General features: G+C 31.9%; 1 protein-coding gene across 1 annotated transcript in view; it reads right to left on the reverse strand.

The window, feature by feature from the left end:
* Positions 1–17,114, reverse strand: part of LOC132548604 (uncharacterized) — a 56,260-nt gene that overhangs the window by 8,452 nt on the left and 30,694 nt on the right. Inside the window, exons 17-26 of the mRNA XM_060212471.1 lie at positions 12,879–13,077; positions 11,050–11,147; positions 10,649–10,804; positions 10,204–10,354; positions 9,695–9,814; positions 5,176–5,256; positions 2,276–2,464; positions 1,417–1,515; positions 767–950; positions 188–333 (exon numbers count right to left, since the gene is read on the reverse strand). Coding sequence (XP_060068454.1) covers positions 188–333; positions 767–950; positions 1,417–1,515; positions 2,276–2,464; positions 5,176–5,256; positions 9,695–9,814; positions 10,204–10,354; positions 10,649–10,804; positions 11,050–11,147; positions 12,879–13,077 — 1,423 coding nt within the window. The remainder of the gene's footprint in view (positions 1–187; positions 334–766; positions 951–1,416; positions 1,516–2,275; positions 2,465–5,175; positions 5,257–9,694; positions 9,815–10,203; positions 10,355–10,648; positions 10,805–11,049; positions 11,148–12,878; positions 13,078–17,114) is intronic.

Below are 17,114 nucleotides of genomic sequence, written 5' to 3' on the forward strand. Positions count from 1 at the left end.
TAGAAATCTAACACAAATTGCATTCCTTTCACCAACAAGTCTCTATCTTTTAGTATAACTACAGGTACCACATGCTATCATGCAGCCTACAAAAACACATCCCAATTTTATGAATAATTAAGAAAGACCATTACACAGGGGATAGACAAGGGGAATAACTCTGCCCGTCGACACTCTGAACACTTACCCTCCACCTTACTCCGTCTGAGAGTGAGAAGGTATAAGCAGCTATAGACCCCTCTGGGATAGATGGAAGATGGAACTCATTAGATGGTATCACATAGTTTTCTATTGCTTCCAGTCTCTTTTTCAGCATTTTTTGGTGTTTAGTAACTGAAATTTAGATAATTAGTTTATGAAGAACAGCTTTTCAAAAAGACAAAATTTAGAAATAACATTAATGAGATTCACACAAAAAATTCACCTGGTATTCTATGGCAATGCATAAACTAATAGATGATGAGTATCTATAAATAGCAGTAGTGACTTGAACCCCGAAATACAAAATTATCATACCTCTGTGTATATTTTGATCAAAATGAAAAACCACATGTCCCTCCCCCCCCCCCATCACCACTTATTTCCCTGTCCTCCCCCCACCATCCCCACAACAAAAAAGCAAAATCAAAAAAATAGGCAACCTCCAAAATGCCACCAACACACTGGACAATACAAGGATATTTTTATCTATGAAGAAACATGGCTGAGACCATTTTGTTCCATTAGGCCTGAAAACAACAATAGTGATATAAAGGACCCTGATTACCTGGACGTTTGGAAGGATCGTCTGGAGGTTGGAATGTTCGTCTAAAACCTGCCCAGTAGGGCAACAACTCTTTGAACACCATCAGCTGTGGCTCATCAAATATACTAGCCATCACATCCTTCCCTGCCAGGTACCTCTGAGCCGCACGGATCGCCTTGTCCTGAGTCGCAGCAGTAACGTCAATCTGAAGGGAAAGACACTCATTCTAACTTACATATACATAATGTTTATTTATCATCTGTTGTTTAGACAACACATGAATGTATGAAGGTATATCAAATTAAATGACACCTGCACAAAACTGGAAAAACACAAAAATTACAAAATAAATTGAAATCCATAGGACCTAACTATTTATCATCCATAAAAATTGTATTGTTCAAGAACTCATTTAGGAGTCTTCTGTAGAAGCTATCATATTCAATGAAGATGGTTATACCAAGGCATCCTAGGCACATAACAGTTCAGTTCACAAACAATGGAAGTAGATTTTGAAAAAATCTAGAAAAACTCTTATAAATCATGATTTTCAACCAAAATTCTGAAACCATGAATACACAACTCTTTCATAAATAGGTAGGGCAGATAACTCTGTACAATACATTACCTCCACATTCTCATTACTCCACCTGAAATGTTGCCATAGTTACCTGAAGAGCTGGACTTGTGATGGCATCCAGGAAACACTCCATTATAGACTGGACTTTCTTCCTAAGGGACTCCTCGTCAGCGTATGCATGACTACAGTCCTGTCAACAAGAAATCATATTCGTCAACGTGGCTTTTAACCAAGAAAAGTAAACAAAATGTATATTTTTAGGAACAGATATTACTGATACTCAAGACAAGCACCCTGAATACCTTTATACTTAATAGGTACCTGTTAGATTGGAAATAGGTCAAGGTCATTCATTCGATCAATAATTAACCCATCAAACATCACTCGTGATTCTACAGACTATTTCATAAAGCAAAAGAAAGTTTTTCATGATTGTAATTAGAACACTACTTATTGTATGACCTTGAATATATGTCAAGGTCATTGACATTCAAAATTATTTCAAGCATCTGTCGCAGCAAACTGCCAGCCATATACCATAACTCTAAATTGTTTGCTTCCTTTGAAATGCCTGGTACTTTTTATGAATAAGACTCCTGTGACATTGACAAAGGTCATTTCTTTTGTACATATTCTGGACTAGAAAACGTAAATTATACAATCGTAAATTCCTTATTTTTTATGATAAAACTTTAATATAAAGCCACTTTTTGTCCAATAAATATTTGGTGTGGCAGAGAAGGATTAGTTATGGCTGACAGGAAGAAAAAAGAACAAAGAACATGAAATACTTCGGTAATAACACAAAATCCAAATTTATGAAAATATCAATAGGTTTGATTTGCTGTTAAATGTTATCAATTATCTGCTTTAAACACCGATTTTCACCTGAATCAATCAATATTTAATAAAGAGTGGTTTATACTTAAAACTCTTTGTACAAATCTGACCTTGAACTTTTGAACTTCTATATAGAAGAAAAGGTCCTTGTCCAGCAGAGGGGCGTTTTCCTCCTCCCCGTGTTTCTGTAAGTATTTATAGAAGTAGAGCATGGTTAAGGTCAGGTGACCAGCAGCTGAGGACTTGAGCGCCTTGAAAAATTCCTCTCTGTCATCCTTGGTTGGTTGTGCACGTCCAGTCTGAAAAAGATGAAGAGAGAGGGTTAGAATATGGAAACATTTAGAAACACCAACAGATGGTGAAGCTACCGTGACAAAATCTCTTCATGATTTGGATTCAAAAGAATATTTCAGAAATCTCTTTCTGGACCCAGCTATAGGAATTGAATTAGTGATAATATTTTCATTTCTTAGGCAATTGGCTTTTATTTCTGACCTTCTGATGGAAAGTAAATTCTGATTCAATTTCAAATTCATATTTAAAAAAAAGTTTCAGTGTCAGTGCAAGTATTTGCAAGAAAAAGAAAAAATGATAAAGATTATAATAATTAAGGTTTTTTGTTGAGCAGTAATAAAAAAAATATAGATGGAAATAAAATAAAGATGTTGTTACTTGTATTTGAAAAAAAAAATGTCTGTAAAAGTCTCAAAGAAATAATATGAATATGGCTAATCCATTTTTTGTCTAATGAATATGAATATTAGGTGCAAGTATACATGCAAGCAGTGTTAATTTGCAATCCTTTTCTACTTCAAAATAAATCAGTGTTTAGCAATCCAACCTACACCATCAAGGGGCATAACAGCAAGATATACAAGTCAAAGTTTGTTTAGACAAGTAAATGTCACGACTCTAGGCCTTTCAGTTCTTACCAAGAAGTTGGCTGATAGCTTATTTAAAAGGGCACTCACTGTTGTTTTTCTCACATACTCTCTATTGCATGCTATCTGGCCAAAAATCACAACTCTTTCTGTTCATCAGAAGATGAATTATCATTTTAATATAAGTGTTGCACAACATATATCAGAGTTCCTCAATAGCCCTGGTTATTAGCATTTCTCTGTAAACTCTAGAATTTATGGCAAGGCGGTACATTAGTTCTATCAAAATTATCCAAAAAACCAGTTTATGTTTTTTTAAATTTTTTTTCATGTGTGTGTATTTTTGCTTTTGATGTATGTTTATCATTATTATATTTTCGCCTCTGATGTTAACAAAGATAATCTTTTGTTCAAAACCTGTTGATCTCAAGCATTTAAGATAGTTTCCATTAAATTTGTTTCAAATCTGTGCAGTAGTTTTTGATGGGAAGTTTTAGAACAAGAACATTGAAAAAAGGACAGCAAGTGGCTGGATTTCAGAAGAGCAGAAACAATTCTGAAAGATAAAAAATTGCAATATTCCTTCCTATATGTAGAAATGAGTATATTATATATAAGTGTTTTATCCTTATTACCATTGTTGCTACATATCCCCAGCCAATATGATATTTTTGAAATATTTTGGTCATATGTTACATATTGACAGATTGAATGTTACTAATGATACATATCCTGTAAATGGTTCACATTTAGTTGTCTGCTGATTGCATTACATACTACAAATTTTACAATAGAATGAAGTTTTGAGTAAAGAGTACATATGAATCTAAAATGTAACAAAATCCTGGTGTTATCTACAGCTATACCTGTATCCTAAGCAGTGCAAGAATTTTCAAACCATGCTCATAACCACACCACCAAGTCACCCAACCAATCACTTAAATGTGGCCTAAAAAATGACTTATTGTCATTAATGTGGAAAGTATGCAAACCATGCTAATAACCAAACCAGCCAGTCACAGGTCATCAAATGTGAAAATAAAATTTAATTTGGTCCATAAAAATAGATGTGATGTCCTTTATATGGATATGATGCCAAAACTAAAACAGATATTGTACCAAACACTTGATACAATAAACTATACATTCAGCTCTACAAGTCATTTTAAGATATTGGTTTTTGAAAAGCTGAAATCAAAACTAGTATTTCAATCTTCTTTATCTGCAAAAGTTTCAGATCCTTAATCTTAAATTTTCATGTTTTTATCTTTAACATTTTTCATATCATTTATCTCCGTCAAGGCGTCCCTTATTATCAACAGACTGTACTATGCTGTATTAGAAAACAAGTACAAATATATTTCATATAGAATTACACAGGTTCAAAACATGAGTCTATAAATTCTATGATTTTACAAGTAATCTATCATATCAGCAATATTAATTAACTAAGTCCACATACTGATAAATAATGGTTAAAACAAAATCATAAATAAGTTGTTAAATAACTATATTATCTAATGTAAAATCAGGACTTTTAAATCCAGCCACCATTAATTTCCTGTACCACTATTCCACCTTAGTCCAGCCACATTACTCCAGCAAGCTAGCCGTTTGGTAATTCAAGACGAAGAAAACTTGAACATTGAGGCTAGAACCCTGACTAAGTGACAAGGACGTACTTGGGTATTGTGATAATGTTAGTATCTATCTATGTTATCTTTGCCAAATGCCCATAATTTACTATGAGAACATTCACTCATTCTACAGATATTATAAAAAGAGATTTTACAGTTCTTTCCAACTATTTTTGTATTCAAAGAAATTCTTTTTGTAACACCTGAACTTCTTGTATTCATTGAAGATAAATTCTTTATGATAATATGAGTTGTTGAAATGTGCAACTGCAGATTTGAGGTTTTCAAGATAACTCTCCGTGTAAAACAAAAAAACTATTTCAGATGGGTTCAATCAGGCAGATGTTGGTATTAATCTGAAATATCAAAGAGCTCATATCTAAGGCAGGTAACTCTCTATTGCAGTTGGTCATGCAAAGCAATATAATCTCAAAGCTGAGCAACCCACAGCAGGTTTGGGATGCCAGGTCACTTCAATCCCATACACAATACCTTCACATTTAATTTATTTCTGCGTCCCCGCCGGACGGCAGGGCCTTGATCGGTCTGTGATGTAGTTCGTGCCGATTCATCCTGACAGAGTGATCAATCACAAAGGGTGTTACATCATACAATAAATACACATTTTCATACCATCAAACATTCCAGGCCAATCAAATTAATTTAATTTTAACAACAAATTTCTGAAGTGTGTGTACAAAATATGTTATCAGGTGAAGGAATAAAATGCCATCGCTCAGTATCAATGATAATAATCAAGATATCACTCGATTAAAAACTTTAAACATTTAATAACAATGAATTTTTTACATCATGGAACATCACAACATGTCAACAGGCAAACACAGATGTGTGCAAAACCAAGGCACCATTTAAAACATTGATATTTGCTAATGCTCAAAAAGTGATTCACAAATGATTATTTACATATCAAATTCAGTACATACCATAAATTCAGAGAATTGATTGAAAGTTTAAAACAGAATGAAAAAATAACATTAAAAAAACAAATACATGTAAAATGTCAGGTTTAGTCAATAAGTAGTAGCAGTTACAGTAAACTGTTGGGTCAGATCTAATCTACAATGGTCAGTTTTAGATGAAATAAAATTTTTCCATTTTTAAGACTTGGATTTCGTTAGGATATTAATACTTCTGAGAATTTTAGCATTTTTTACAAGATAAGGAAAGATTTTATCGAAATGGGTAAGAAAGTTTAAAAATATTAAAACATTATTTCCAGGTAAATATATTTAATACTACATCTACATATAATTTCAAACTTTTCACATTTTTTTTCCTGGGTTTTTTTTTATGGTCTTTTTTTTTAAAAAAAAACATGCTGACTTTAAGTATTTAGGAAACGTAAGGATAAGAAAACTGTTAGAGAGAATTTGTAGTAATAAATCAGATCCTGATTAGGTATAATGGAACCTTATTGTTTCTTTTCCTTGAATTCTGAGATCTAGAAAACAAGGCCCTTTTGAAGCTGGTAGAGACACTTGTGTGGAGATGAACCTGTGCAAGTATGGAAACTCGTTAATACAGGTGTAGTAATTTATCAGCACAGGTAAAAAATGGGTATACTTATTCTACATTGTAAAAAATTACATATGGATACGAAAAAAATGTTTTCAATATCACAACAATTACTTAATCACATCAATTAACATAAAACACAGCATTTCAATGAAAACAATTTGACAATGGTCTGTTAATAAGCAATATCATATCACCAGTTTTAATAGGCAAGTTATGAAAGAAAACACAAAAACATAATATTTATATATCAAAAACTTAGCACTAGTTTCTCTTACAATCTTAGTGGAGATATTTCTCATGTCTATAACAAAGTCAATTATAACATGGTGAATGATATACTGCACCAGTCCTATGTAAAACTGATCTTAATAACTGAAGACTATCTCTACAGGTCTCGTTACATAATCAATTTCTTTCTAGATGTTCATTACATATCTTCTGGTCCTTTGACCTGGATGTCAAGAATAGGTTTAACACATCTTTGGCCATGAACCCAATTGATGCTAGAATAATTTGACCTTTGACCTCCTCTTGCAAACTTGTGGGTACAGACCCAACTGTTACAATGATTTGTCCTTTGACCTCTTGCTATGACTTTGTGGGTATAAACCCATGAGATGTTACAGCAATTGGACCTCTGACCTCTTGTTCAGATATTTTTTGTATTGGTCAGAGTAATTTCTATGACCTGACCTTTGACCCATTGCTGTAACCTTGTGGAAAAAGACCTGAGAGCCTGTAACAAGGTATATACAACATGATGTTGTCATGTTTATTTGTCTATAAACAACAATTCACTTGAGGTTTTTGACCTACATTACAATGACATTTGACCTTTTATCATGACCTTCACCTCAGCCATTTGGAAGTTTCTGCTACAGATCAGATGAGGGTATGAACAGATAGACTAAAGGACTGGTACAATTACACCATTACCTTGATTTGTTGTATCATAATAAAAAAAATAATAAGTAGTCAAAAATACAATGCATATTCAACAGATACTTACGAATAATAATTAGCATGCACCAGTAAGTAAATCTGGACAAATGTGTATTACAATAATGGGTGTCAGGTATAGAGTCCCATCATTCAATCTGTGACAAAGTAAAGTTTAAAAGTCTGATATTTCATTGGGAGTTGTCTCCCCATTTACTATATTACAAATTACTTTAAAACATTTTCTACAGAGTACTACCTGTAGAGTATTACTATGTAATTGTTTTTGTACATGGAGAATAATGCTGAATTCTAAACAGTATTTTTAATTGTCTAAACACAATAGAAAAGTGTTGGGACTCTCTACCTTGTGTAAGTGACATAAACACACAGCACAAAAAGTTAATCTCAAAATTTAACATTCTTTACTCTTGACCTTGGTATTTAATTAAAATGATCACTTTGAAATAATTCAGACAACAACATGCACAAATCTATATCTTTTTTTCTGAAAAATTATATTAGTTTATATTATTCGTTCTGAGCAAAAACCAATTTCAAAATGGTGGTTCTAGAGGCTATCTTCAACATGGAATTCAAATAAAAATGATTGCAAACTTAATCTCTATTTAAAAAAAAATGTAACTTAAGGCATATACTATCTGAATCATTCACAAAGATCAAGTAACAATATCATGTACTGTACATCAGAAAATGACTTCACTATTTGACAAACAAAAGTTCCACTTCCTTGTAAATTATTGTTCTACCATGCTTTGATTTAGTCTACCAACTACCATTATAAACATCCAATCCTTTGTATATGACTGTAAACCAGTAAAACTAGTTACTAAACAAGATTCTGAAGACCACCGACCATCAAATTTATGACAGAGGAAATTTTACTTTGTTACCTTCTTTTATCTAATATTCTCTGGTTAGATTTTCATTCCTTGATTAAAAAACTTAAAACTTCACCTGAAATCTTAATTCACTTGTTATATATATCTTGAAACAAAATAATGCAGAATATTGGACAGAAAAAAATTTAAGTTGAAAATAAATATCTGACATGGAATGATGACTAAAGACAAACAGGTTACTTCCTGAGCTTATTCCTAAACTTGTCCCCAAATCCCCCCCCCAACTCCGACCCCCCCCCCCCCCTCTCTACCCCTAATCTTCCCCAACCCTGACACAAAATCAATGAATTTAAAATCAGCAAAAATTATACTGAAAAACAGATACCTTGGTCAACAGCTATAAAAACCAACATTAACATAAAGCAGCCTTATGTCACCATTGTGTTTAGATCAATTTAAGTTATAAATATCTAAATTTCAATATGTTATAACAAACAGGAAAATCATTTTACCCATAATTAGTCTTTTACAAGATGAAGCTTTAAACAATGTCAAAGGATTTAAATGTTCCACATTAACATTCATTTTAGTCACACACCACTGGACACAGTTCCACATCAATGAATAATCATCACACACCACTGGACTCAGTTCCACATAAGCTCCATCATGCATGCTGGAAATGTGTGAGTTTACCTGTGTTACTTCGTCCTCATCTCCAGCAAAATGGACCTTACGATTAACTTTTGCATCGTCATCGTGTTCGTAAAGGCTAACGGTGATGGCGGGAAACTCAATCTCCCTAATAATTTTGCCGTTTAGTCCCTTGCCTAAGCTGCTGTTCGATAAATCTGATGTATCTGGTGTCTGTATTAAAATTTGTTTTTTTTTTATACCTACCAGCATTCTATGGTTAGTAAACTAGCTTAAAGAATTCACATCTATTCTGCAAACAAGCTCATAACAGGAAATTTGTGTGTTAATACACTACGTCTGTAACCCTATTGGGACATTACAATCAGAAATTTTCTAAATTCACCAATGATGAGCTCATGTTTGCTGATAAACACAGTCCAGACCCATTTCCCCACAGATAGTAAATTTACATTTAGAATCTGAATCTATCTGTTCATTCATAAAAGATGATTACCAAAGTTTTCCCCTTGACTGACACTAGTAATCCATGGGACATTCCATAGTTTCAAAGATAATTAAATCTTAACTTAAAACTAGCTCTGATTTTTACTATTGTGTTCATCATTTTTTGCCAGATGTAAACTTTAATTACAGATTTAGATTAAAAAAACAAATTAAATTTATATGATATTATAACATAAAATAAATAAAATCCTTCACTTGTCAAATCAGTTCTCTATCGCCTGTTAACACATGTCAATATAATCCTATAAAATCCATACAACGGGCAAAGGATTTCAACAAAATTAACTCGTATAAATACATACAGTCTTAAATTGCAGAAAAATTATAGTGAGCAATAATATAATGGAGAGTGAATAAAAACAGAATGATAAAAAAGGTGAATTGAAAGAATAAGGAAAGATCAAATGGAAACAAACAAAAAGAAAATCAAAAAAATGAAAAATACTTATTTAGCAGAAAGTGATTTTTTTTTCAAGTATTGCACAATCAAATTGCGAAAGCCTTACCTTTCCCTTGCGGCCTTTCTTCCAGCTCATTGATGTCTCCGTGCCCAAACGTAGAGCTAGCTCTGCCTGAGAAAGATTGGCAAAGTCTCTAGGGTCCATTCCATTCTCTGATGCTTTTTCCTACAAATGAGACAGAGTCAGGGACAAAAGTTTTCAGTAACTTACTTATTTTCATGAATTTCACATCAACATTTAATTGGAAAGCAATTTCAAGTATTATGTAAAATTAAAAGAGGAAAATTCTGAGCAAAAGTTTGTGTTAAGTTTATCTCCTACGACTTGGATCAAAGCCATTTAACTTTGCCTAGTTATTTTATATCTCTCCAAGTCTACATGTGCTCTATCACAGCAATCCATGGATTTAAACATATGTCCTGGAAATCCTCACAGATAAATTTTTTTTTCATCATCTTATTCCTCCTTTCCCTTCCCCTGCAGTACCTTCCTTACTTTCCTATTTTTCCCTTCTCTCTCTCTCATTCCATTCCCTGTTCTCTTCCTCTACTCACCACTAAGAATGCGCTGAAGGCTTCCTCTAGCTTTGGTACCACAGTACTTTGCATTTCCTTAATGGCGCCAGTCTTTGGTCTATCTCCAATCTTATTGGTCAACTTGTCAGGAAAGGTAAGATGTTTCTTACCATGAGAATCAACATAAGTCCTAAAGAAAGACAGCAAACACTGACTGAGAACATAAGTTTAGACTTACAGACAGAAGAATGGAAAAGAGTCCAAAAATTTAGTCCAATTTCAATCTCCAACATAGTTCATGGTTTTACTCTTTAGCTTAAAAGAAGGAATTAAACTCTAAAGAATTTTGAAGAAACTGGTAGGGGAAAAAAAAGAATGAAATGGATATTTTTGAGAAAATACTGGATATATTAAACACCAACATATTTAGTGGTGTAAGACTGTGATGTTAATATCTTACTAAACTACCTAGATTTCGACTTACTTGAAGATGAAGCCAGCGTGGGTCTCCTTCTTCTTCTGATCAGCCTTACTAGAGCCGAGGTTGAGGTAGGTGTCTGTGTCCAGATAAAGACTAACCATATTGAGTTTTTCCTTGTCCTCCGATTCTTGTAAATGCTTCTTAAAGTTTGTCATAAATCTGGGAGGGTAAATCAGAAATAATGTAAATGACTCCAAATCACTGACAATTAGTATAATGTTTTAGTTGATAGTTCAGACTGATATTAATATTCTATGTACCTTATTTATTCAGTATTAATGTCAGTTCATCATCTCTTACTCAAAGTCAGGGGGTGGGCTTATTACAGGATGATGGAAAAGTATTGATTGCTCAAACAGGAAAATATTGCTGCATAATTAAGGTAAATATCAAATCTGACTTACTGTTTGTTGTGTGTCATTTCAGTAAATGGGGGTGGAGGTTTCGCCGACCTCTTCTCATCGTCAATGTCATATTCCATATCATCTCCATCTTCTTTTTTCTGCAAACAAATTTTTTTTTTTATTCCTCCAATTTGTCAAATTCTATTTAATAACAAGAAACCTGCTGTGAATAAATAATTAAAAAATAAACAAAAACAAAAATAGATTCAAAGTATTGCTCAAATGAAGAAGCAAAAAAGTGCAAAAGTACTTGGGTATTTGTATTACATTTATTTGAAAATTTTTCTGCAATTAAAAGTACCAGTCATTGTAAATTTGAATTTTGAGGATACACAATGTGTATCTCAATTCAGTAAAGAGTATACATTCTACTTTTATATGAAATATAAGATTTTCTCGTATCAACATTCATATTTAGTTTTGACTGATCAAAATAGTCCTTTCTATTCACGGCTTCTAAAGTGGCAGAATGTTGCAGATACAGATGAGGCGACAGAAGAAAAAGCTGTTATTTTGATAAATGTTTTGTTATATAAGCTATACTATGTAATTACATATATTGCTGATTATACTTTTTATGTTAAGCTTCAATAATAATAATAATACAACAGAATTATAATTATACATGTTACCTTGTTATCAAAAATGTCATCAAAGCAAGGTAAAAGATTAATATACAGGGACAGGAAAGAGTGCTGTCAAATCCAGCACATTTTGATGAAATGAAATGATTTACATACATAAGAAATGAATTAGACAGAAAAATATGTGTTTTTTCAGTAACTACTGTTGAATACACATACACATTTTCTCAATAATTGGCTATTCTAAAACAATGTAAGTGTTTTGCAATTCTAGTGAAATACATACCTCGGATGGTACTGACTGCAAAACCATGAAATATCCTATAGCTTTTACCACAGAGTACATACATTGTCCTTGTTGAAAAGTCGATATATTATTTCAACAATGGATTTATTAATCTTAAACATAGTTGTATCTTGTTCCCCATTAAGACCATATATATATATATTCTCATGTTTCAGTCTGGAATATGTAAGATCTTGTTTGTGAGGATGCTGGGTTTAATGCCCTGTGAACAGCTACGGCCATTTTTAGTCTGGGACTCTTGGTAAAAAACTGGTGGCTACCTCACTGAACAACATACTGGAGGCATTACAGATTTTATTTAGAGCAACAGGGAGTAAGGAGTCTTGCCCAGGGAGGACACAACCATGAAAGAAAAGAAGAGTAGTTTCTAAACTGAACACAAACTGCCCTCAGAACCCTATATCTGAGATCCCCATTGGAGGTGTAGTCCTTCAGTGCTCTACCTACTAAGCTGTCCTGCCCGTCTCCACATCCTCCACAAAGTTTGACATGCAACATTTGGGCCATGTAGACTTAACAAATCAGGCTGGTATAAACTTAATGGCAGACATTCCTATTTAATTCGCTTTTTACATTTCTGAATATTTGCCTACAGAGATAATCATTGCTCCCTTGAACACCTTCATTCACTCACTCACTCCACCACCTCACCCTCCTTCCCTTCCCAATCCCAACTGCCTTCAACCCTTCAATAGTCATTATCATATATTTTATACATATATCAATCTGTTATGATATGTATTTGTATCTTGCTTAACTTTATTTTCCAATAAACAGTCAGTTTGAATCCATAATTTACCTTCAATTGTCTAGATCTTAAATCTCTTATTAGGTATTGATGTAGCGTAATAGATTATCATCATAAACTCAAATAACATTGAGATGTTCATGTCGACTGAAAAAAAAAACAATGATACTTTTTTAAAGAATTAACTTACCTCAGTATCTTTCCTCTGTTTCGCCTCTTTTACTCTCCGATAAGCAGCTCTTATAGCTTTCTTCCTCTCTCGTTCCATTTCTTTTCTTCGTTCCCGAGCTTTAGCCCGCATCTCAGCCCTCTGCTCACTGCTCATGTCAGCACCTAGCCCCAGTGCTTGTCGTAAGCGTTGGGCCCTCTGAGAGTCTGTCGTCGGGACCCTGTGAATAGCCAGCATCTTCTAATTTAATCATTTACCTTATGTAAAATCATTTTCAAATTATCTTCATTTCTATCATCTTAAATACTTCATAAAATTATTACAATAAAATCTATATTTTCTTCATAAAAGAATTTGTGAAAAATCTTCCTGTTACCAAGCTCATCAAGGACAAAAAAATATACAATAGCAAATCTATTCAGGTTCGAAATGAGAAAATTTGATACAAAATGACTGCATCATAATGTTTTGTCAGCTTTAGCACTTTAATTTAGAAAAAAAATAAACAAAAAAAAAACCAAAAAAATTGTTTCTTTCTGTTGAGAAATCTTTTTAATTATATAGTTCAATTAATTTCATAACATTACAGGTTTGAAGAATAAACATTCTGATTTAGATAATGAAAAAATTCAACATAAATTTGTTTTTTATTTAAAATTCAAAGCTGTTAAATAATCAATGATAGATTCCAGTGTCACTTCATTCAAATGTTGATAAAAGTATGTGATATGCTCGAATTTAAAATGTGATGCCGATGTATTATGATGGAGGTATTTAGGTTGTTTTGTTTTGACCGACCGTCTATTGTCAGGAGGCCAGATCTATTTTCAATCATAAACAATACACAGTACCACCAAGTCCCACAGATATTGAGACTAAAAACCATGCTTCATTACCTCACAGTCTCTATAGTGTAAAAGCTCCAAGTCTACATAGCTTAACAAATAACTTACAAAAATTAGCTAATGTGAACCAAATATGATAATTAAAATGTAATAATTAATAATTTGATTTTTAACATCACAAAATTGTAAACTTAATCACTGACGAAATATTTTCAGAAAAAAACACGATTTATTGAAGAATTAGTTTAGTTCATTTCTGGTGAAGAAACAAAAGCTTTAAGCAATCAGAACCAGAAATTGACATTACTGATTCTGATAATTAATAACACATGTTGTTTTGTCTAATGTTGGGTGTTAGTATGGTATAGTATGGTGAATGTTTATCTAAACTTTGTATATCTATCTGGACACATGTTATAAGTAAACAATATCTATACCTATATACTTCTGTATAAATATACATTTTATTCCTTTACAATTCAAAAATCATGCATATATATTGTTTGTTAAACTTGAAAGTTAATATCTAACATGGGTAATTACATAATTAAATTTAAACTTGTAGGTGAATATCTAACATGGGTACTTACATAATTAGATTCAAACTTGTAGGTGAATGTCTAACATGGGTACTTACATAATTAAATTTAAACTTGTAGGTAAATATCTAACACGGGTAATTACATAATTAAATTCAAACTTGTAGGTAAATATCTAACACGGGTAATTACATAATTAAATTTACATAAGTGAAAATATACAAATAAATTATATTACATATTTGTAAGTTTACAGAATGAGCATGTAACTTATTCGTCTAATCTTACAGTCATACAAAGCATTCACAATCATAAATTCAAAAAATCAAATAAAATCTTAATGAAGTTTTTTATCATTATTTTATTTCATTACCTCTTTTTTCTTCTTCTTATTAAGCAAAAAGCCACCTGGTAAACATGTATTAGGTTTGATCATCTATAGATAATACATGTATTACTTACTTATCCTACAATTCCTTACAAAATCAGACTGGTTTGACAAAATCAGTGTTAAGGATATTTAATTACCCATTAAAAGAAATATTCAATTGTCCTCTAAATTTATATCTTAGTCAAGGCCAATTGGGCACAATTTAACATCAAAGCCAATTTAAATGTTTTTAACAATTCCTATCTGACGACCACACAACCATGGGAAATCTTTACAGTTGTGTTTACCACATATTTAAAGTTCCTGGCTGTGTATGAGACAGTAAACAAGTTACCAATAATCAAAACAATGAAGGAAGTAAACAATATATTGGAACTTTTGTTTAACCTGAAATCAACATGACAAATTTTGATTATGTAATCAAGCATATCAGTAAGATATTAATTAAGACAGGTGAAAATAAAAATATATTTCAAAAATTGAAATAAAGAAGCACACAATTCTATTAAACTATTGATAATTAGAAAGAACATTTGTATCTCACAAGTAGTTGTTCTCAATATTTCTGAAGAGCATTTGTTTTGGAGATATTACAACTAAAACAGAATATGTAAAACAGTGTTGATAGCGTCACTCTAAAAGTTGGTTTTGAAAATGAGATTGAAACAGGAAGACTTGTGAAATAGAAGTAATTTAAAATGGCAGTCCAAACATGCTTTGTAGATCATACCTATGTTTATAGCTGACAAAGGAAATGGTGAGGATTTACATTTATTTAACAAAAAAATTCATTAAATGAAAATGGAGCTTAAAATGAAAAAATGAGATCTTGATGAAAGTTTCAGTAAAAATGTTTCTTTTCCTGATCATGATGAAAATGAAAATATTTTATGAGGGAAGAGGTTGCTTCATTAATAAAAGAATTAATTTTTTAAATAAAACAAACGATCAATCAATGAAACAGATCCTACCCATTGATTGCAATCAAATAAACAGGAAATTAACATATTGATAGTAATCAGATTATACCACAGTATCTGGCCTCATTTCAATAACAAGTCATTTCTTTTTTCCCCTAAACATAAGTATCCATATCATTAGTTCATCTTTTCTTTTTTTTTCTGTTTTTTCACAATATTATTGGTATAGGTTGGTAATTATTTTGGTAAAATGTTATAATGCATTGAATGTTATGTTCAGGAAATGAGAGACACTAGTGGCAGGTTGTGAAAATCAAACCAGAATTTTCCTTCAAAAAGTAACAACTTAATTATAAAACAAAGATCTACTTTGGTCCTGTGTCCACAATATATTACCTAATAATAGAGGACTCTAATGAAACCTATTTATGGTTTTAAATTATTCCTTAAATATAAACATGTGTAAAAAGCAGCTTTCAGTGAGGGAACTTCTGCAAACCCAGAATCTAGAATGATTACATCTAATATTTTAAAGTTTTCTATTCCATGTTGCTTTCCTCCCAATTTGAGTTTCTAGACCTGCCACTGTGGTAAGCTATAGCAGAACTTCTTTAGTCCACGTATATATACACAGGAAAAATCACTCTCTGGACATTTTCACTTCAGCCATAGGGAGGTAGTTTCTCTTTTCAGGTAATTTTGTTTCATAACTTCCTAGTTTTTTTTGTCCTGTTTGTCTGGTTTATTTATCTATTTGTTTATTTAATCTTAAATTTTTTTCTTCTTCATTTTCTTTTAAAGAAGTATGCTATCTTATTACATATGCATCTCCTGTCCAAAAGAGTTTTGCATTGCAAATAGGTAAAATATGGATTATTAAAGAGAATGTCAAAATGATTTCATATTAACAGACAAAATTGAATTATTGAAGTTCAGTTACCACATTACAGTATTTGTATAAATTCCTGTCCAGAAAACAAGTAATTCCTGACTGGAACAGTGTGTGAACTAAAGAGGTTCCACGATATAAGGGATATGATAAGTATACAGTATCAGTTATATAAGGGATATGATAAGTATACAGTATCAGTTATTCATGGAGTACTCAAAGTTTTACCTGTTTGCTTTCGGGATAATAGGTACTTTAGCACTATAGGCAAGAAGATGGTGGTAAATGACAGAAAATATGACATACATTTATAGACAAATTAACATAGACATCCACAAACGTTCTTATGAAACAATTCCGGAGAAAACAGGCAACAAAAAATTTATTTACAACCGCAAATAAATTAACAATTTTACTTATAAGTTAACATATTTTTCCAAACTTTGGAAACTATATCACTTCAATATTTCAGACCAAATTAACAGATTTGGATTTCACAGGAATGCAAAGGGAGATAATTGAGAGGGACCAAAACATCATCATTCCAAATATTTGCATTTGATTCAAATATTCTTTGTTGGAAAACACGCTTTTTTACTTTGAATAATAATATCAGGTATTTACAAAAAGATAAATTCATGAAATATGTTTTGTATTTTGTACCAAATGTTGT

Source organism: Ylistrum balloti, unplaced genomic scaffold (assembly GCF_031769215.1).
Source record: "Ylistrum balloti isolate Yb309-2 unplaced genomic scaffold, AGI_CSIRO_Ybal_v1 Utg370018, whole genome shotgun sequence".
In the NCBI taxonomy this organism is placed as follows: domain Eukaryota; kingdom Metazoa; phylum Mollusca; class Bivalvia; order Pectinida; family Pectinidae; genus Ylistrum; species Ylistrum balloti.